At 38.4% G+C, this 22,521-nt stretch overlaps 1 protein-coding gene and 1 non-coding gene across 4 annotated transcripts in view; both read right to left on the bottom strand.

The window, feature by feature from the left end:
- LMLN (leishmanolysin like peptidase) overlaps positions 1–22,521 on the bottom strand; it is a 62,081-nt gene that overhangs the window by 30,549 nt on the left and 9,011 nt on the right. For all 3 annotated transcript variants that reach the window (XR_002830264.1, XM_006092835.3, XM_006092836.3), the window contains exons 2-9: positions 18,110–18,207; positions 16,725–16,755; positions 15,770–15,852; positions 14,920–15,037; positions 13,916–14,094; positions 9,272–9,377; positions 4,624–4,718; positions 540–657 (exon numbers count right to left, since the gene is read on the bottom strand). Coding sequence is in view for 2 of the 3 variants with exons in the window: in XM_006092835.3 (XP_006092897.1) it covers positions 540–657; positions 4,624–4,718; positions 9,272–9,377; positions 13,916–14,094; positions 14,920–15,037; positions 15,770–15,852; positions 16,725–16,755; positions 18,110–18,207 (828 nt within the window). In the remaining variant the exon portion in view is untranslated. The remainder of the gene's footprint in view (positions 1–539; positions 658–4,623; positions 4,719–9,271; positions 9,378–13,915; positions 14,095–14,919; positions 15,038–15,769; positions 15,853–16,724; positions 16,756–18,109; positions 18,208–22,521) is intronic.
- LOC111826838 lies at positions 8,924–9,030 on the bottom strand. The gene has a single exon (XR_002830270.1). It is a non-coding gene; the product is annotated as a U6 spliceosomal RNA (small nuclear RNA).

The raw sequence follows: 22,521 nt of genomic DNA, 5'->3' as shown, positions 1-22,521 counted from the left end.
GCCTTAACAGAACAAAGACTGACCTTACCTGAGCAAGAAGGAATTCAGTCAGGAAACTGCCTTTGGATTCAAATTAAAACTCTTCCCTGAGTCTCCAGCCTGCCAGCCAACTCTCTCAGATTGTAGATTCTCTAAACCTCCACAATTACATGAGCCAATTCCTTAAAATGAATCTTTCTTCTCCCTTCCCCCATGTCAACACATCCTGTTGGTTCTGTTTCTCTGGAGAACTCTGACTAATACAGACTCCAAATTAAGTGATCCCCAATTATGCAATAGTGCCAGTAATGCTAAGAGGTATGAAAACAGAGGGGCACTGACTTAAAGCAGTGGGTAGAAGGGGGAACCAGGAGTCATTGCCAAATTTCCATTTCCTCAGATTTCTATGGGCGGGTAGCTTTATTGTATTGCCTTTCTAATCATTTTCCTATTATAGGCTCTAAAATGTAATCATAGTTCTTAAACAATAATGATTAGTAGAGGACCATTATGAAGGAAAAGAGCTGATGGCTCATGTGATGTTAATAATTTATACTTACAACAACACGAGGTGTTACTAGGAGATACACAGTGTGAGGAACTATCTTGTTATCTCGAACATCCCATAATCTCTCCACTTTTTGAACTACTTTATCACTCCATTGATATAATCCAAGACTGTAATTAAAGGATAAGAAGACAGTCACTTTTGCAAATTTACCTCATTAAATGTGAGGTAAATTTACCTCATTTAATTTTATGAATATCAATAAAATTAAAATATTCGAGCTTACTATGTACCAAGTTCATAAAAGTACTTGATAACATTTTCTCATTTAATCTTTTCAACAACATCATGAGATTGTCATCACCATGCCACAGATCAGTGGTTCTCAACTTTGGCTGCACATTAGAATCACCTGGGAATCTTTTTAAAATCCTGATTTCTGGGCCTAATCCTCCAGAAATTCTGTTTCTTTGTTACTAATGTTGTAGCCCCACCCCGTAACAGCCAAGGTTGAGAACCACTGCCATAGATAAACACACAGAAGCTTAGAGAGATGAAGTAACTTGCTCAAGTTCACATAGCCAATTCTTGGCTACGGTGACAATGAATTCTTTCCTTTTAAGACATTTATTGGGGGAAAAAGCAAGTCCAGAGACATATTCAAGTATATAAAGAAACTTAAGCCCCCAAAAAGATGACACTTTAATTTAGTGGGAAAGTATAATTTACATAATAATTGTGTAAAACCGGTTATCCATCTAGGAAAAAAGTTAAATCCCTATTTTGTCCCATATACAGAAATAAATTCCAGACAGATGGCAGCAAAAATAGTAGAGTAAGGACCTCTGAAAATTCTCTGCCTTGTGAAAGCCATGAGAAAAGTAGCAAAATTGACCAAATCAACTGTTTTAGAACTCTGGAAATTAACCAAAGGCTTGTAGCAATCCAGGAAGCACTTAAAAATGGATGAATCTGATGAATTAAGAAAAATGAATTGTAAGAACAGAAAGCTTTGTGGTTTTTTCCCATGCCCTCTCCTGTCTTATGGCAGGCTTGAAAATCAAAAGTCCAGACATGGCAAAAACCAGCAACTGGGCAGCCACCAGAAGAATTCATAAAAAACAACAGCCATGATCCAATTATATGTCTACAAGAGACAGTTCAGACTCAAGGACACAAATAGGTTGAACATAAAAATGTGCTGGGCTACATATCTCGCGCTTTGGCCAGACAGGTCATGTTGTGCTGTCTGTTCCTAAAACACATAGATAGGAAGGTACTGACATCAGGCCAGGCCTTGAGATATGGTCTCATGGCCCCTTCCCAGCATGCAGGCCTTCTGTCTCAGAAGGCCCGGAAGTCTCATTCCAAATTTGGGAGACAAAGGACTGGAAAAAGTATAAATAAAGAGAGTTTCCTCCATATTGGGGGGCCCAGAATTTGAAAGACACATTTTCTCTGGGCCTCCACAAAATTTAATAAATGTAACTCTTGCAGTCAGCGCTGCAGTTCAGCCTCTGCTTCGGCAGGGTGCTGTAACTGTAGTCGCTGGCCATGGAAGTCGGCGCTGCAGTTCAGCCTCTGCTTCTGCAGGGTGCTGTAACTGTAGTCAGCTGGCCAGCTTAATAAAGGCTCTTAAATTTAAATTCTGAGTCAGTGGTCTATCTTGCTGAGTGAACCCATAACAAAAGGATTAAAAAGACATGACATTCAAACAGTACTCAAAAGAGAGCTGGAATAATTTTATTAATATCACACAAAATAGACTTTAAGACAAAAATTATTTCTAGACACAAATAGGGAAATTTTCTAATGATGAAAGAATCAATCCACCAAGACATAACAATTATAAAAATATATGTATAGCCCAGCCAGTGTGGCTCAGTGCTGAGTGTCGACCCATGCAACAAGAGGTCGCTGGTTCAATTCCCACTCAGGCACATGCTTGGGTTGCAGACTTAGTCCCCTGGTGAGGGGTGTGCAGGAGGCAGCCAATCGATGTTCTCTCTCATTGATGTTTCTATCTCTCTATTACTCTCCCTTCCTCTCTCTCTATAAATAAATAAATAAATAAATAAATAAATAAATAAGATACATATAACACATCTATATAATAAAAGCCTAACCAACTGTTATAGCAGAAAGACCAGAACGACCAGTCGCTATGATGTGCACTGACCACCAGCGGGAAGATGCTCCATGCAGCAACTGCCCCCAGTGGTCAGTGTACTCCCACAGGCGGAGTGCCACTCAGCCAGAAGCTGGGCTCACAGCTGGCAAGCGCAGCGGCAGTAGCAGGAGCCTCTCCTGCCTCCACGGCAGTGCTAAGGAGCAGCGAGCCAAGCGGCAAGGGGTAGTGAGCAGGTGGGCGGTAAGGAGTGCGGGGTCGCGGACATCCCCCAAGGGGTCCCAGACTGTGAGAGGGTGCAGGCTAGGCTGAGGGACCCCCTCAGCAGAGCTCAAATTTCATGCACTAGGCCTCTAATGTGTGTATATATATATATCCTCTTTTCAGCCGGAACTGACATCTTCCAATAATTTGCCAAAATGACTAACACAAAGAGAAAGAGAGGCACCCACTATATGTTTTCTAGGATTTTTAGAAAACATGGAGTTGTTCTTCTAGCCACATACGTGTGAATCTACAAGAAAGGTGACACTGTAGACATCAAAGGAATGGGCACTGTTAAAAAAGGAATGCCCCATGAATGTTACCATGACAAAACTGGAAGAGTCTACAATGTCACCCAGTATGCAGTGGGCACTGCTGTGAACAAACAAGTTAAGGGCAAGATTCTTGCCAAGAGAATTAATGTACGTATTGAGCATATTAAGCACTCTAAGAGCCGTGATAGCTTCCTAAAACATGTGAAGGAAAATGATCAGAAAAAGAAGGAAGCCAAAGAGAAAGGTACCTGGGTTCAGCTAAAGCAGTGGTTCTCAACCTCCCTAATGCCACGACCCTTTAATACAGTTCCTCATGTTGTGGTGACCCCCAACCATAAAATTATTTTCGTTGCTACTTCATAACTGTAATTTTGCTATTGTTATGAATCGTAATGTAAATATCTGATATGCAGGATGTATTTTCATTGTTACAAATTGAACATAATTAAAGCATATTGATTAATCACAAAAATAATATGCAGTTATATATGTGTTTTCTGATGGTCTTAGGCGACCCCTATGAAAGGGTCGTTCGACCCCCACAGGGGTCTCGACCCACAGGTTGAGAACCGCTGAGCTAAAGCGTCAGCCTGCTCCACCCCGAGAAGCTCACTGTGTGAGAACCAGTCAACAGGAGCCTGAGCTGTGAATTCATAGCATGACAAGTGTAAAAAGAAAAGACTTGTGTACTGACAAATAAATACATCTTATAAAATAAGGGTGGGGAACCTTTTTTCTGCCAAGAGCCGTTTGGTATTTGTAACATCATTCACTTAATATAATTCACTAAATATAAGTTTATGTTGCTTGAAAAAAGCTCCTAGATTTATTGAATTTCAAGTACTGCCTGGGGTTGCCTGGGCAGAGCCAAACCAAATGATTTCATGGGCCTTATACAGCCCTCAGGCCCGACATTCCCCACCCCTACTATAAAGAACCAAAATATATGAAGCAAAAATAAATTTCAAATAGATTAAAGTTATGAATGTAAAAAATTTAAATAATAATTTACTGTAAGAAATTTAGGGTAATATTTTTTATTTTAGAGAGAGAGGCAGGGAGAGGGAGAGAGAGACAGAAACAGTGATGTGAGAGAGAAACATCAATCGGTTGCCTCGCACAGGCACTCAGACTGGGCTTGAACCTGCTACCAGAGTTCGTTGTACTGGATGATGCTCCAAGCACTGAGCCACAACAGCCAGGGCTAGAGTAATATTTTTATAATCTTTGGAGGGCAGGAACTTTCTTATGCAATAAAGGAAAAAAGAGATGAATTTAATGATATAAAATTTTAAAACTTCTTTGTATGTGAAGCTAAATGACCTCTTATACCCTATCTTGTTTTAACAGCTATAATTTTCTTAGGCTAGCCATAAAACAACTGTTATTTATGGCACTTAACATGCTACAATTCTCAGATTCAAATCTTAGTATCTCTCCTAAAAGAGAAGAATAAAAATAACAAATACCTATAATTAAAAAGTGGGAGACCATCTGCAAATCTTGAAGTTAGAGGATTTCCATCTTTATCACGGTAGAATGCAAATAGCCCAGCAGAGAAACCCTATAAGAAAAAGTTGGAAATGTCTTAAAGTAAAAAATATCAATTCTGATTAGAGACATCATAACATGCTGCTATCAAAAGAGAACACTGATATAACCACATAGAAGTATCAGTACTTCTACAGGAACTTCTTATATTAAAATTGGACAATGAAGTAGTTCATATTTTTGAATTTTAAATTCCAATTACCTGAGATTATTAAGTGAGGAAACCATAAGTAACAGTAACAAAGATATTCTTTAGGGTATAGACAATGCATTTATTTGTTTAAGAAAGTATTAATCACAGTAGATCTTCACATAAACTTACTAAACTCTATAACTGCATCCAGGAAATGCTACTATTGAGAAAAATTAACAATAGAGTAGGGGGTGAGTGATCAAATATGTTTCTAAGAACATTCATAAAATTTCAGTGTCTTTGATTTCAAAATCCACATTTAATATATATCCACACTTAAGTGGAAATGAGTGTGTGTGTGTATGGTGTGTGTGTGTGTGTATTTATACACTTAATAAAAACTGGAACATATATGAAAATGTTAGCTGTGGTTCTTTTGCTAATATGATAATGTGTAAAATCACCCACATTCCCAAAATTGTTTTACAATGTGAATTTTTATGTTTCTAATCACATTTTAAATAGTTTTTAAAGAAGTGTTCAATTTTGCCCTAACCGGTTTGGTTCAGTGGATAGAGCGTCGGCCTGCGGACTGAAGGGTCCTAGGTTCGGTTCCGGTCAAGGGCATGTACCTTGGTTGCGGGCACATCCCCAGTGGGGGGTGTGCAGGAGGCAGCTGATCAATGTTTTTCTCTCGTCGATGTTTCTAACTTTCTATTCCTCTCCCTTCCTCTACGTAAAAAAATCAATAAAATATATTTAAAAAAGAGAAGTGTTCAATTTTAATGATAATGTATATTTCACATAAAGACATTCAAATTCCTATTCTCTATCCCTCCCCTTCCAATTAACATGAGAAAGTGGGCAAAAAAATTGTTGACATTTGATATCTCCTATTTCTTTTCTTGCTTTCTTTCCTAATCTAATAGCTAAAACAAAGCACTTTTGGAACTACTTCTTTTTTTTGAAAAAAAATATTTTTATTGATTTCAGAGAGGAAGGAAGAGGGGAGAAGAGAGACAAACATCCATAATGAGAGAATCATGGATCGGCTGCCTCCTGCATGCCCCCTACTGGGATTGAGTCTGCAACCTGGGCATGTGCCGTAACGGGGAATCAAACCATGACCTCCTGGTTCATAGGTTGATGCTCAACCACTGAGCCATGCCAGCTGGGCTGTAACTACTTTATGTATATCTTATACATTGAGAATATGCTACAGCTTATATTCAAACTAGAGGCCCAATGCACAAAACTCATGCAAGAGTAGGCCTTCCTTCCCCTGGCTGCTGGCACGGGCTTCCCTCCGGCACCCGGGACCCAGGCTTCCCTCCAGCCGCCAGCAGGCACCCAGGACCTGGACTTCCCTCACAGCCCTGGCTTCGTCCAGAAGGTGGACCTGAAGGACATCCAGAAGGATGTCTGGTCTAAATAGCATACTGCGCTTTTATTATTATAGATAACTAACAATCTATAAATGATCACTTAATCAATTTCATTGGCAAATTTCTTTGCTTACATAACTGTGGTCTGTGTCATTCATGCTTGCCAGTATGATTAATGGAATCCATATTAGTATTTTATTCCTATATTTCTTCTTTTTTAACCTCTAAAGATGCAAAGGATACTTAATGGAATCAGCTAAGAATATCTAAATAGTTTTAAATATAAAATTCACTGAAGTTACATAAAGTTTAAAATAGTATGATTTGTCTCATCCTTTATGATATTCTAAATAAACATTTTTCCCACCCTACCAACTAGAAAGTTTTTCTAAACACTCATATTTCAGAAGGATTATCTAGTATTTAAAGTACCATGGATGACTGTAGTTGAGAGCTATGAACATATTTAACTTTATTAAACACTTAATTCTTTCCATCCTCCAGGATGGTTTTTGAGATTTAAACTAATCTTTAAATTTCGTGGGGCTTTACAATTTTTAAAATAATTCAAATACACAGAAAAGTTTCAAAAGCCTAACAGAAACTTATGCATCCTCTTTAAAAGGATTTAAGATGTTAGTTTTTCCATATTTTCTTCAGGTTTTTTTTTTTAATAAATAAAACACTCCAGAGTAAAATACTGCTGAAGCCTTACTACCTAATCCTTTTTCCTCCCTCTCTTCCCAGAAGTAACCACTACCTTGAAATCTATTTGCCTCTCATACATGTTTTTACATTCAATTGTGTCTCACTTTAATTTGAAATTACCTGATTACTAAAGCAAGTGTGAATACCTTCTCATACATTTCTTGGCCAAGTGAACCTTTTCTTTTGTGGTCTATTCATAACCTAATTTATCTCATGTTTAGGAGCTCTGTATTCATGTTCACCTATAGATTAGACTTAAAAACCTGTTGTTTTACTCTGGTTCTCTCAAGTATCTATAGATTTTATAACTTAAAGCTTAAAATGTTACTCAGAATGACATTTGTCTTTCACCAAATTGAGCAGGTTCAACTTACTTTTTTTAATAAAGGGAAAATAAATTATTCATTTTGGAATCTCCTTACTTGAAATATATAAGTACTATTTGGTTACACTACAGTTTCACCAAGTTATTCAATGTATTTTCTGATTTAAAGACTGATGCTTAAGAAAAATACAGACAAGAAAAGCACAGGGAAATGGAGCTGGACTAGTAGGGTAAGTTAGTCCTGAACCCCACATTTTATACTTCCGGTAAATCAATATATGTCCTTAATAATTGAGGGCCCCCCCCCAAAAAAGAGAATGAGGCCTGCATTTCAAGGTCATACATGATAGCTCACTAAGTAAGACTAATAAATAATAGCCACTAATTTTATTACACCTTATTATGTACGACATGGTGCTAAGCCATTTATAAGTTTTTTAAAAAAACAAAAAACATTTCAGTTCCTACTACTTTAAAAAAAAAACCTTTTTCTTTTAAATTTCAAGAGAGAAAGGGAGAGGGAGAGTTAGAAACATCACTGATGAGAATCATTAATTGGCTGCCTCCTACACGCTCCCTATTGGGGATCCAGCCTGAAACCCAGTCATGTGCCCTGACCTGGAATTGAACTGTGACCTCCTGATTCATGGGTCAATGCTCAACCACTGAACCTCATCGGCCAGGCCCATTTATGTTTTGTCTTATATAATCTTCGAGAGAAAAATCCCATTGTAGCATGTACTAATATCTTCATTTTACAGATGAAATTGAGGCTTACAAAGGCTAAGTAATTTACACAAGATCCCAAAGATTTTTAGTGATAGAATTTAAAAAAATCACACCTAGATCAGTGTAATACTCTCTCTCTTAAATTTACTGCCATCTACTGTCTAAATACACAGATGGTATCAGAAGAACATGTCCTAGCATCTTAGGCAACATTGTTTAATTCCCTAGACACATAGTCAAAATTTATTTTGGATAAATTAGGGAAATGAAAGAAGTTCTGAATCAGTTAGTACATATACACTTAGAAAGCCTAAATAGACCAAGAGGACTTTTAGAAATAAGATCTCTGTAGGAGATAAGATCTATAATTAGTATATCAGTTGTCATTTTAGAGGAAAGTAAATTTTTCTAAATTATTAAGTTTTTTCTGTAGAAACAATTATTTTCTCAAAAATCCCATTTGCGTAATATACTAATTTGCTTAATTATTATTATTTTTTTATTGTCTAAAGTTTTACATGTCTCCTTTTTCCCCAATTGGCCCCCCACCCCCAGCCATTCCCACCCTGGGCAAACCCCCACTGCCCCAGTGTCTGTGTCCATTGGTTATGCTAATATGCATGCATACAAGTCCTTTAGTTGCTCTCTAACCCCTGCCTCCCTTAACATTTGTCTCTAGATCAATCTATTCTTGTTCATCAAATTATGTTGATCATTATATCCCACATATGAGTGAGATCATGTGATATTTATCTTTCTCCGACTGGATTATTTCGATTAGCATAATGCTCTCCAGTTCCATCCATGTTGTTACAAATGGTAAAAGTTCCTTCCTTTTTATAGCAGCATAGTATTTCATTGTGTAGATGTAGTATTTCATTGTGTAGATGTATCACAGTTTTTTAATCCACTCATTTGCTGATGGGCACTTAGGCTGTAAAAATATGGAACGCTTCACGAATTTGCATGTCATCCTTGCCCAGGGGCCATGCTAATCTTCTCTGTACCGTTCCAATTTTAGTATATATGCTGCCGAAGCGAGCACTGTTTAATTATTTTAAACAGTATAACTCAACCTAGCTCAAATGCTAATCATTAGAAATTTTCTACTGGCAAAGGCCTAATCAACTGTTTTATGGAACATGAATTTAAGAATCTACATAATCTTAAATGTTAATATATACATCAAAATGAAAGCACAATAAACAGAAAACCAAGGCGCACACGCATACACACACACACACACACACACACACACACACAGAAGAGTTAACAGGAAAATTTACCAGGGCATGAATAATCTCATGTTTCACTGTAGACAGCATCCCAATAAACTCCTGAGGCTGGGTAGAGATCATATTTGGACACAGGTTAGCATATCCTGCTATTGGCCTGTTAAAGTAGACATTGAATTTTTATTATATTCCAGAATAATATGCATTATGGTATTTATTAACCTATACTTTTCTATAAAAAATTTCCCAAGGTCATGCCCTGGCTGGTGTGGCTTAGTTGGTTAAGTGTTATCTCATACACCAAAAGGTGGCAAGTTCAATTATCCATCAGGACACATACCCAGGTTGTAGGTTCGATCCCTGGTTGGGGCACCGACAGGAGACAACTGGTTGATGTTTCTCTCTCTCTAAGATCAATTAAAAACAAAACAAACAAGTGCCCAAGGTCAGGAAAATCTTTGCTAAATATCAAATGTCATTTTGTATAATAACACCTAACTTTCACTATCTTTTACTTTGAAGACATATACCTCTGTGTTTCTATGGCATGACTAATCAACAACTATTTCTAAAAAAGGATTTAGTCAGTTAATTTTATTTTACTATGAATTTTTAAAATTTCAATATATACCAAATAAAGAAATGTACTGAAAAATTCGAATTCTAACACTATTTTACTTGCAAAATCCATATATGACCTCAGCATTTCTCTATATTTACAGGCACAAGGACAGTCAAGTAAGTAGAGAGGGAAACGAGAATACACTATAGGACAATAAACAAATCATTCAGGTTGCTGACAGCTGCTGGACCTCCTTATTTCCATCTCACTATTCCCTCTCCCACCCCAACACTGCCCTTCATTCATATAAAGATCTCTATCCATTATCTTTTTTCATATTCTATACCTTCTAGAATCTACAGAATTCTACATCTCCTCTGCACCCAGAACCTGAGTCCAAGAGCCGACTAGGACCCAGAGTAATTCAGTCAGTTTTCTCATGCACTTACCTATCTTTTAAAAGCAATGGCAAACAAACAATGGTAAGGAACCCCCAGGTCATTTCTCTCATCACTATTGTAATATTTTACCATAGAAATACCACAAACCTCATTAGATGTTGATTGCCTATTTAGAAAGTAACATTTGTCTTATTTAAAAAACATGTATAGGACAACCAAGATGGTGGCATAGGTAAACACCTGAACTTGCTGCCGCGCACAACCACATTAAAACTACAACTAAAAGACAAAATGAATATCATCCAGAACCACAAGAAGACTGGCTGAGTGGAAATTCTACAACTAGAAGGAAAGAGAAAAGCGCATTGAGTCCGGTAAGAGGTGCAGAGGTGTGGAAGTGCGGAGGTATGGAGGAGCGCACGTAAGGGGCTGGCAGCTGGGTACGCTGTTGTCTTTTTCAATTGGGAGGGAGATACAAGGTCCCAACTGCTCTGAACTCCAGTTCCGGGTGAGAATTTGGGGACCCAGACTCATATGGAGAGAAACTGGACTGTCTGGCATCTGGCCGGAATGTTAGGGCGGCTTTCTCGCAGAGGTGCTTGCAGAGGTCATTGTTCCTGCATAGGCCCCGGGACACAGACCCCGGGACCTCTTCAAGGCAGAGCAGATTGGCAACCATTGTGGTTTGCTCTGCCCTGGTGATTCCCTGAGACCCCGCCCCACCCAATTTACAACCCCACCCAAGCTGTGCGCAGAGGCTTTTGCATATGAATGGCCTGGCCTTTCTCTGCCTAAAAACCTAGGCAGACTCAGTGAGCACCAAAGCCCCACTGAAGCGAGTCCTGCCCCATAAGGGTGTTTCCAGCACAGCAGTTCTCCCATTGTAGACACAACTGGTCCTCACAGCCAATTGGCCTGAAGGTCAATTCCTCCCAGTGATACCTACGACAATCAAGACTTAACTACAACAAGACTCTGCACAAAGCCCACAAAGGGGTGCACCAAGAGTGTCCACCTCAGGTAACTGGAGAGCCTGAGCCACTGGGCCCTGTAGGACACCTAGCACACAAAGCCACTCTATCAACACAGGGAAGCAGCCAAAATGTGGAGACAAAGAAACAGGTCACAAATGACAGAAATGGAGGAAAGAAAACTACTGGATATAGAGTTCAAAACCACAGTTGTAAGACTACTCAAGAATCTTCTAGAAACCTCTGAGAAATATAGTGAGACCCTCAAGGATATGAAAAAGGACCAATTATAAGCTAAGCATACACTGACTAAAATAAAGAATAACATACAGAGATCCAACAGCAGACTAGAGGATCCCAAGAATCAAGTCAAAGATTTGAAATACGAAGAAGCAAAAAACACCCATCCAGAAAAGCAAAACGAAAAAAGAATATAAAAATATGAAGATAGTGCAAGGAGCCTCTGGGACAACTTCAAGCATACCAACATCTGAATTATAGGGGTGCCAGAAGAAGAGAGAGAGCAAGATATTGAAAACCTATTTGAAGAAATAATGAAAGAAAACTTCCCCTACCTGGTGAAAGAAATAGACTTACAAGTCCAGGAAGTGCAGAGAACCCCCAACAAAAGGGATCCAAAGAGGACCACACCAAGACACATCATAATTAAAATGCCAAAGGCTAAAGACAAAGAGAGAATCTTAAAAGCAGCAAGAGAAAAACAGTTACCTACAAGGGAGTATCCATACGACTGTCAGCTGATTTCTCAACAGAAACTATGCAGGCCAGAAGGGAGTGGCAAGAAATATTCAAAGTGATGAATAGCAAGAACCTACAACCAAGATTACTCTACCCAGCAAAGTTATCATTTAGAATTGAAGGTCAGATAAAGAGCTTCATAGATAAGAAAAAGCTAACAGTGAGCTTGCAATGGCCCCAGGGAGGTTGAAATGGCCCTGGTGAGGTTGAAACGGCCCCTGTGAGGCTGAGATGGCCCCTGTGAGACTGAGGCGGCCCCTGGGAAGCTGAGAAAAATACCACATGAACTCACTCATTTATGGATAATAAGGACCATTATAGACTGATGAACAAAAATGGATACAGAGGCAGAGCAGCATTGAGCAGACTGTCAAACTACAGTGGGAACCCTGGGGAGGGTTGGGGGGCTAGGAGATCAACTGAAGGACTTATATGCATGCATATGAGAATAACTAATGGACACAAGACACTGGGGGGTGGGGGAAGCCAGGGGGAATGTCAAGGGGGGGGGGGGAAAGGAGACATGTGTAATACTCTTTGTAATACTTTAAGAAATTAAATAAATAAATAAATAAAAGAAAAAGCTAAAGGAGTTCATCACCACCAAACCAGTATTATATGAAATGCTGAAGGGTATTCTCTAAGAAGAGGAAGAAGAAGAAAAAGGTAAAGATAAAAATTATGAACAAAGTGACAAATACATATCTATCAACAAGTGAATCTAAAAATCAAGTGAATAAAAAATCTGATGAACAGAATATACTGGTGAATAGAATAGAATCAAGGGCATAGAAAGGGAGTGGACTGACAATTCTCGGGGGGAATGGGTGTGGGGGGTGCGGGAAGAGACTGGACAAAAATCGTACACCTATGGACGAGGATGGGGGGGTTAGGGCAGGGGGTGGGATGGGAACCGGGTGGAGGGAGCTATGGGGGGAAAAAGAGGAACAACTGTAATAATCTGAACAATAAATATTTATAAAAAAATAATAAAATAAAAAACATAGTATAGTTTCTTCATATTTGAAAACAATAGACTTACACTTAGAAACAGTATATATATATAATTCACTTACCAAAAAATTGCTTGCAACCTCTAAAATACAAAATGGATGTCACTGTCAGGCCTAAAACTCATCAGGGACTTCTATAACATTAGATTAAAATAGCCCTGTCTTTCTCTTCCATCCATTTCACGAAGCTCTCATCCTTACACAGTGTCCACTAAAGTGGCTTCTAACAGCAAGGTACACATGGCTTCTTCCTAACCTAAGCTTATTTGTAAGTATCCTATATAATAAAAGGCTAATATGCATATTGTCCCCTCAGGAGTTCGACCGACTGGGAGTTCGACCGCTCATTATGACATGTGCTGAACACCAGGGGGCGACGTAGAATGAAGGAAGGCCCCGACCGGCAGCCGGCAGCCAGGGGAAGGAAGGCCCGATTGGCCCCGATTGCCAGCCAGGCCCAGTGCACAAAATTCGTGCACTGGGCCACTAGTATTTAACTAATATCTCAGGGGAAAAAAACACTCTATTAAATATATATTCTTTTTACTAAACAAGCTGACATATGTATCTGCAAAACAATACAGCACTTTCTTCTTCATTAGTACATAACACTCAATATTTAACTATAAGCTTTTTGAATATTCAAAAGCTAAAAATTTTTGAGTCAATTTCATGGATCAATAATTACATAGTATCATGGTAACAGACTGCTTTTCATAATCCATGATGCTGATTTTGAACTCCTTACCAACTTCAGTACTGACTGACAGAATAATTCTGAAGCACATACCAGTGATTCAAAAAATTTCATTTTCCTTAAATGTAACCTGATTCCTCCACACTCTGGCCCCCCATTCAGGCAGTGTGCCATTTCTTACTTCTGAAGGCAATCTGGCAAGTGCAAACTTCCTGTACTCTAAACACATAATAGTTTGTTTTAAAAGTTCTCATATTAGATGTTGAGAAATAAGCCTCAGGGGAAAGCTTACCTGTCCATTTTTGCTTCCTGCTGACAATAGGCTGCATAAGAAATGATGTTTTCATGGCTGCACCTCTCGGTGGCCAGAGCACCAACATAAAGAACAAAGTCAGCATCTCGGACCCCCTCTTGGTCTGGCACACCCACCGCTCCACAGGGCCACTTACCCCCACGGCAGACCCTGCATTGCTGTGCCCATGGCCGGGGGGAGGCGGAGTAACAGAAAATCAGACCAAAGACAAGGTTAGCTGTGGAGACTTTTAATTTATAGTGAATCCAGACTCTGAATATATATAATTTAATTTTTATTTATCCCTCAAATTTATCAAAAGCCATACCTCCCTCTACTCACTTCTTGTCTCTACTAGTAACTCTGAATCCATTTTACTAAAATTTCTACTTTATGTAAAATAATCATAAATCTATAATTTTACCTCAAACAAATAATTGCTATTTCTAAGCGGCAGCCAACCAAGATGCAAAAAAGAAATATAAAAGGGACCCCCTTATACATTTTTTTTGCAGCTTCCTATAAATCTGATTATTTTATTTCAAAATTATTTTAAAAAATTTAAAAGATAAATATATTTCCTACTATAAGTAATTCATGTATCTTTTAAAAAATTCAAACACAAAAGTATATAAGGTAGCCCGGCCTTATGGCTTAGTGGTTAGGCGTCGACCTATGAACCAGGAGATCAGTTTGATTCCCAATCCGGGCACACGCTGGGGTTGCTGCCTTGATCCACAGTGGGGGATGTGCAGGAGGCAGCTGATCAATGATTCTCTCTCATCATTGATGTTTCTCTCTCTCTCCCTCTCCATTCCTCTCTGAAATCAATAAAAATGTATATTAAAGAAAAACACTTCTTGGTAACACAGATTCAAAATTTCCCCTAAAGTTATTCTAAAGAATAAAAACATTGCTTAAGAAAAAAAGAAAAACCCTTAAGGAACATTTATGGCAAAAAACAAAACAAAACAAAAAACATTGCTAAGAGCAGGCTGAATTACCTGGAGGTGCTCTTCCGGCACTATAATGGGGCCACATTTTGTATGCTCTGCACATTCTCCAGTACAGTATCTGTGGGGATCATTTTCCTTCCGTAGGTATTGGTTTGTTGCACATTGTCTTCAGTTCATTTGTACATCAAAGTTTAATTGCCAAAAAGAAAAAAAAAGGGGGGGAGATAATTCACAGTAGTCAAAGACATCATAAAAAACTAGTAACTGCTATATTAGCTCATTAATAGTTACTATTTTAGTTAGAAAAGTGGACTAAGGAAAAATTTTGGTTCATGGGAAATCCTCCTGATCTGAGTTTTCAAATACCCAAATATTTCATAAAACCAATACTGCAGACAAAGAAGGAGGGAGAAAGGGGATGTAGCAAGCAGGGACAACTATACCCTAGGACAATGATGGCGAACCTTTTGAGCTCGGTGTGTCAGCATTTTGAAAAACCCTAACTTAACTCTGGTGCCGTGTCACATATAGAAATTTTTTGATATCTGCAACCATAGTAAAACAAAGATTTATATTTTTGATATTTATTTTATATATTTAAATGCCATTTAACAAAGAAAAATCAACCAAAAAAATGAGTTCGCGTGTCAGAGGTGTCATAGGTTCGCCATCACTGCCCTAGGAAAAAATCTAGTAAGTCACCATATAATAGAAAATCAGGAAAAGAATAATTATCCAACAGAGGCTTTTATATTATTTTTTAAATAGCTTGTATTTTGGTCTCTAAAAAATCATAATAAAATATTCTGGTATAAATTTCATAATTTGCCATACAGGTAGAATGGGGAGGGCAGAGTACTAAATGACAAGAAAATGATCTGTGTTTAATGTGACATACCTGCTAAGTAAGATAGTGCCCGCAGGTCTACGAACCTGAAAAGTCTTCTCTAAATAAGAAATAGCTTGTGGAAAAAGTTTGTTCTAGATAAAAGTTAAACAAAGAAAACTAGTCAGAATTATAATCAAAGTATAAATTACATTTAAAACAAGTACACATAGGATTTAATGCCTGAGGGTAAAAAAAGGAAAAAGCCTTACAATTTTAGAATACAGATATTAATTAGTTAAAGGCTGCATGACAAGGAGTAGGGGAAAGAGTAAATATGTCTAGGAGCAGAGGAATTTCCTCATTTTCTAGATGAGTTTGGGGAAAGAACACTAGCTGGAAACTTCCTTCCCTACTTCTATGTAAATAGAATATTAGAAAACATAAATCTGAACTATTAATCTAAATTACTTCAAATTTGGGACTGAGTTAGTTAGTTCCAACATCATGGTAGTTTATGTTAAGAAAACCTTATGTTTAGAAAATTTACTTTAACCTCGATTATTTCTGTGAATGAACTGGCTTAATGTGTGTGTGTCACTCTCTGTAACAGTTAAAAAACTAATGAGGTTAGCGCTTCTATAAACAACTTTGGCATATCATACTTTCAAGTTAATTAATCTTCAGGAGAAAAAGCATTTCCACAATGTATTTTCAAAGCATTTCCAAAAAATCAGCTTTTTGTACACTATCCTCAATATGTTCTGCTCCCTCAAAACTTAAGAGAACAATTAAGAAAATGAGAAGACTAATTTAATATCAAATACAGACAAAGTCTTGGTGAGTGCATAACAAAGACACCTTTGGTGAAAATGATAAATACATTTATCAATTCACTACCAACATCTTGTATTCAGTCATTGACAAAAGTCATGTATATAGTTTTCTTTACCGAAGTAGAATTTACATAAAACAAAATATACCCATTTTAAGTATCCAATTCAAACCCTGAGCATTTATTACCTACCTTAACAAGGGATCTTTTTTCATGGAGCAACCTGAAAGAAATGACAACATGAAACATAAGAATTGCCATCCTGGGCAGAGCACTGTCTCAATTGTTCAGAATACATCTGGTAGGAGCCCCAAAGAATGCTTTGTGGAAGCATGCAGTATCAAGCCCCCAAAATTTCAATTTACCTCAATAAGTATTTGAGAGTTCACTCTGTGCCAAAGCACAGTGCTAGGCATGATCATATGCTATTTCACTCATTTGGAAAGTTAAAGATAGGAAAGGACATCAACTTCTCTTAATAGATTTTTATAAAATACTATAGATTGTCCTAGACAGTGTGGCATCATCCCCTGTACTGAAAGGTTGCTGGTTCAATTCCCAGTCAGGGCACATACTTGGGTTGTGGGCTCGATCCCTAATGGGGGGCATGCAGGAGGCAGCCCATCAGTGTTTCTCTCTCATCCCCTTCTCCTTTCCTTTCTCTCTAAAAATCAATAAAAAATATATTTAAAAAACCTACTATAGATTCATAATTTACCTGTTTTCTGGACTACTCTTACACTAAATAAAAAATTTAGACTATACCACCTCTCTGGTGAATAATTTTGTAAATGTTCTTATTATTGTGTGTGTGTGTATGTGTATGTATGTGTGTATGTATGTGTGTATGTGTGTGTGTGTGTGTGTGTGTGTGTGTGTATAATTACTTCCTCTTATTTTTCTTCAAAGTACTTATTGAGGAGATGCCTTCTGGGTCTGTTATTGACCACATCCAAATAGATTCACATTTGTTTTGTTCAAATTATGCATGGCATATAGATTTTTTAAAAATAGGTTTGTATTGATTTTTAGACAGAGAGAAAGGGAGAGAGAGTTAGAAACACAGATGAGAGAGAAACATCATCCTGCACACCCCCTACTGGGGATGGAGCCCTCAACCTGGGCATGTGCCCTGACTGGGGATGGAGCCGTGACCTCTTGGTGCATGGGCTGATGCTCAACCACTGAACCACACCAGCTGGACATGATGTATAGATTTTGATCATATCCCATGGCTATCATCTTTCCAAATTAGTCCATCTGGAAGATGCACTGGCTCTGAGTTCAACCTATGGACCTTCAGATAACAGATAAAAATATCTTTAAAAGTTTGATTCTTACCCTAGCTGGTTTGGTGCAGTGGACAGAGTGTTGGCCTGTGGACTGAAGGGTCCCTGGTTTGATTCCTGTCAAGGGCATATGCCTGGGTTGCGAGCTTGATGCCCAGTAGGGCATGTGCAGGAGGCAGCCAATCAATGATTCTCATCATTGATGTTTCTATCTCTCTCTTCCTCTCTGAGATCAATAAAAAAATTTTTTTATTAATAAAAAAGATCACAAAATAATGATATACTTACTCTTCAATACTTTTATCATAGACAGTCTTGATTCTTAAATGTTCATCAACATCTCTCTTTACAACATGATTTGCTTTAAGATGGACCTTATTTATGACCTGAAAAAAAGGAATAGGTTTAAAGTTTTTTAAAAGATGTTGTACAGATTAGTCAATTGAGGTCATAATGTAAAATTAATAGACTAAATTTCAAGTGTAATACCCAGAATAAAAATAAAGAATGAATAGACAGAGAGATATTTCATATTTATGCATAGACTCAACTTGATGTATATATTCAGTGTAATCCCAATCAAAATCTCAGCAGGTTATATTGTGGATATAAATCAAATGATTCTAAAATTTACATAAATAGGTAAAAGACTTAGAATAGCCAACACAGTATTAAAGAAGAACAAAGTTAGAGGACTGACACTACGTAACTTCATGACTTACTATAAAGTTACAGTAATCAAGACAGTGTGGTACTGGCAAAAGCAGAGACAGAGCAATAGAACAGAATAGAGAGACCAGAAACAGAACCACATAAATACAGTCAACTGAGCTTTGACAAAGGGGAAAAAAGGCAACACAATGGAACAGATAATCTTTTCAACAAATGGTTTTAGAACAACTGGATATCCATATGGGAAAAAATGAATCTAGACACACACCTAACATTCTTCAGAAAATTAACTCAAAATGGACTGTAGACCTAAATATAAAATGCAAAACAATAAAACCCTTAAAAGATACAATAGGAGTGAACCTAGATGACCTTGGTTATGGCAATGACTTTTTAGATATAGCACTAAAGGCATGGTCCATGAATGAAATAATTGATAAATTCAACTTTATTAAAATTAAAAACTCTGCTCAGTGAAAGATAACATCAAGAGAAAAAGTTAAGCCACAATAGGAGAAAATATTTGCAAAAGACACATCTGAAAAGGGACTATTATCCAAAATATACAAAGAACTCTTAAAACTAAACAATTATGAAAACAAACAATCTAAGGGGGGAAGGGAGGGTAGAAGAGGGTATGAGGAGGATAAATGGTGATGGAAGGAGACTTGACTTGGGGTGGCAAAATAACACAATATACAGATTATGTATTATAGAATTGTACATCTGAAACCTATATAATTTTAAAAAATACATTCTTATTGATTCCAGAGAGGAAGAGAGAGATAGAAACATCAATGATGAGAGAAAATCATTGATTAGCTGCCTCCTGCACATCCTCAACTGGGGACCTAGCACACAACCCAGGCATGTGCCCTGACCAGGAATCAAACAGTGACCTCCTGGTTCATAAGTCGATGCTTAACCACTGAGCCAAGCTGACTGGGCTGAAACCTATATAATTATATTAACCAATGTCACCCTGATAAATTCAATAAAAATGTTAAAAAAGAAAAAGAAAACAAACAATCCAATTTTTTAAATGACCAAAAACTGCCCTGGCTGGTATGGCTCAGTTGGTTGGGCATAGTCCCGGCACTGAAAGATTGCCAGTTGGATTCCTAATCAGGGCACATACCTGGGTCCGGGTTGCAGGCTCCATCTCCTGTAGGGGGAGTGCTGGAGTCATCTAATTGATGTTTCACTCTCTCACACTGATGTTTTTCTCTCTCTAAAAATTAATTAAAAAAACTTAAAAAGGCCAAAAACTTTAATAGTCATTTCACTGAAGAAAATATACAGATGGTGCCCTGGCTGAGTAGCTCAGCCAGTTGGAGCATTTTACTGATGCTCAAAGATTGTAGGTTCGAGCCCTGGTGAATCAACCAATGAGCCCTTGCTGGTTTGGCTCAGTGGATAGAGCGTCGGCCTGCGGACTGAAAGGTCCCGGGTTCGATTCTGGTCAAGGGCACATGACGGGGTTGCGGGCTCGATCCCCAGTGGGGGGCGCGCGAGAGGCAGCCGGTCGATGATTCTCTCTCATCATTGATGTTTCCATATCTCTCTCCCTCTCCCTTCCTCTCTGAAATCAATAAAACTATATTTTAAAAAAAATCAACCAATGAATGTGTAAGTGGAAAAACAAAAATCAATGTTTCTCTTTGTCTCTCTCTCTCTAGCCCAGCCTAATATTCTATTTTTTTTAAATTAAATCTTTATTGTTCAGATTATTACAGTTGTTCCTTTTTCCCCATAGCTCCCTCCACCCAGGTCCCACCCCACCCTCTGCCCTTACCACCACCCCCACTGTCCTCATACATAAGTGTACGATTTTTTCCAGTATCTTCCCGCAACCCCACACCCCTTGCCCCCCGAGAATAGTAAGTCCACTCCCTTTCTATGCCCCTGATTCAATTCTATTCACCAGTTTATTCTGTTCATCAGATTATTTATTCACTTGATTTTTAGATTCACTTGTTGATAGATATGTATTTGTTGTTCATAATTTGTATCTTTACCTTTTTCTTCTTCTTCCTCTTCTTAAAGGATACCTTTCAGCATTTCATATAATACTGGTTTGGTGGTGATGAACTCCTTTAGCTTTTTCTTACCTGTGAAGCTCTTTATCTGACCTTCAATTCTGAATGATAGCTTTGCTGGGTAAAGTAATCTTGGTTGTAGGTTCTTGCTCTTCATCACTTTGAATATTTCTTGCCACTCCCTTCGGGCCTGCATAGTTTCTGTTGAGAAATCAGCTGACAGTTGTATGGATACTCCCTTGTAGGTAACTAACTGTTTTTCTCTTGCTGCTTTAAAGAGTCTCTCTTTGTCTTTTGCTCTTGGCATTTTAATTATGATGTGTCTTGGTGTGGTCCTCTTTGGATTCCTTTTGTTGGGGGTTCTCTGCACTTCCTGGACTTGTAAGTCTATTTCTTTCACCAGGTAGGGGAAGTTTTCTGTCATTATTTCTTCAAATACGTTTTCAATATCTTGCTCTCTCTCTCTTCTTCTGGCACCCCCATAATTTGGATGTTGGTATGCTTGAAGTTGTCCCAGAGGCTCCTTGCACTATCTTCATATTTTTGGATTCTTTTTTCATTTTGTTTTTCCAGTTGGGTGTTTTTTGCTTCTTCGTATTTCAAATCTTTGACTTGATTCTTGGGATCCTCTAGTCTGCTGTTGGATCTCTGTATAATATTCTTTATTTCAGTCAGTGTATGCTTAATTTCTAGTTGGTCTGTTTTCATATCCTCCAGGGTCTCACTAGATTTATCGACGGTCTCACTAAATTTATCGGCGATTTCTAGAAAATTCTTGAAAAACCTTAAAACCATGGTTTTGAACTCTATATCCAGTAGTTTGCTTTCATCCATTTCTGTCATTTGTGACCTGTTTCTTTGTCTCCGCATTTTGGCTGCTTCCCTGTGTTGATAGAGGGGCTTTGTGTGCTAGTTGTCCTATAGGGCCCAGTGGCTCAGGCTCCCCAATTACCTGAGGTGGACACTCTTGGTGCACCCCTTTGTGGGCTTTGTGCAGAGTCTTATTGTAGTTAAGCCTTGATTGTCGTAGGTATCACTGGGAGGAATTGACCTCCAGGCCAATTGGCTGTGAGAATCAGCTGTGGTTATGGTGGGAGAACTTCTGTGCTGGAGACACCCTTATGGGGCAAGACTTGCCTCAGTGGGGCTTTGGTGCTCACTGAGTCTGCCCCCTGAGTGTGTCCCTTATGCATCTGAGGAGTTGTAATCTGGATGGTCCCACTCTGACCACTGGGTACACTGGCTCTTGGATCTCTAAGGAGGTGCTAATTTAGCGTCTGCCTGAGGCTACCCAGCAGAAGCTACGGAGAGTTCTGCAGATTCCTCTTCTTTGTTTGGGGTTTGGAGGTGCCCAGATGAGGCCCAGCTCTGCCCTTTATTTCCGCGCCTCCTCTGAGTCTCAGTGTGCTTTTCTCTTTCTTTATAGTTGTAGAATTTCCACTCAGCCAGCCTTCCTGTGGTTCTGGATGATGTCCATTTTGTGTTTTAGTTGTATTTTTGAAGTGGTTGTGCGAGGCAGCAATTTCAGGTGTTTACCGATCTTGGTTTCTCCTCCAGCCTAATATTCTTAGTAGTGGAAGACTAAATGCTTTCCCCTTAAGATCAAGTATGTCTATTCTCACTATTCTTATTCAACATCATATTGGATGTACTATGATACTATTATACATTATAGTCATCATAATAAGGTAAAATCAACATTAAATATTTATAATAAGGAAAAGATGTGGCCTGGCTGGTGTGGCTCAGTGGTTGAATGTTGACCCTTGAACCAGGAGGTCACCGTTCAACATGCCTGGGTTTGGGGCTCCATTCCCAGTAGGGGACATACAGGAGGGCAGCTGATGGATGATTCTCTCTCATCACTGCTGTTTCTAGCTCTCACTCTCCCCTCTCCCCTCCTCTCTGAAATCAATAAACACACACACACACACACACACACACACACACACACATGTCTTTAAGATGCATATTATAATCCCTAAAGCA

This window comes from Myotis lucifugus, unplaced genomic scaffold (assembly GCF_000147115.1).
Source record: "Myotis lucifugus unplaced genomic scaffold, Myoluc2.0 scaffold_105, whole genome shotgun sequence".
NCBI classification, from domain to species: Eukaryota; Metazoa; Chordata; class Mammalia; order Chiroptera; family Vespertilionidae; genus Myotis; species Myotis lucifugus.
This window is presented reverse-complemented; position numbering and strand designations above follow the sequence as displayed.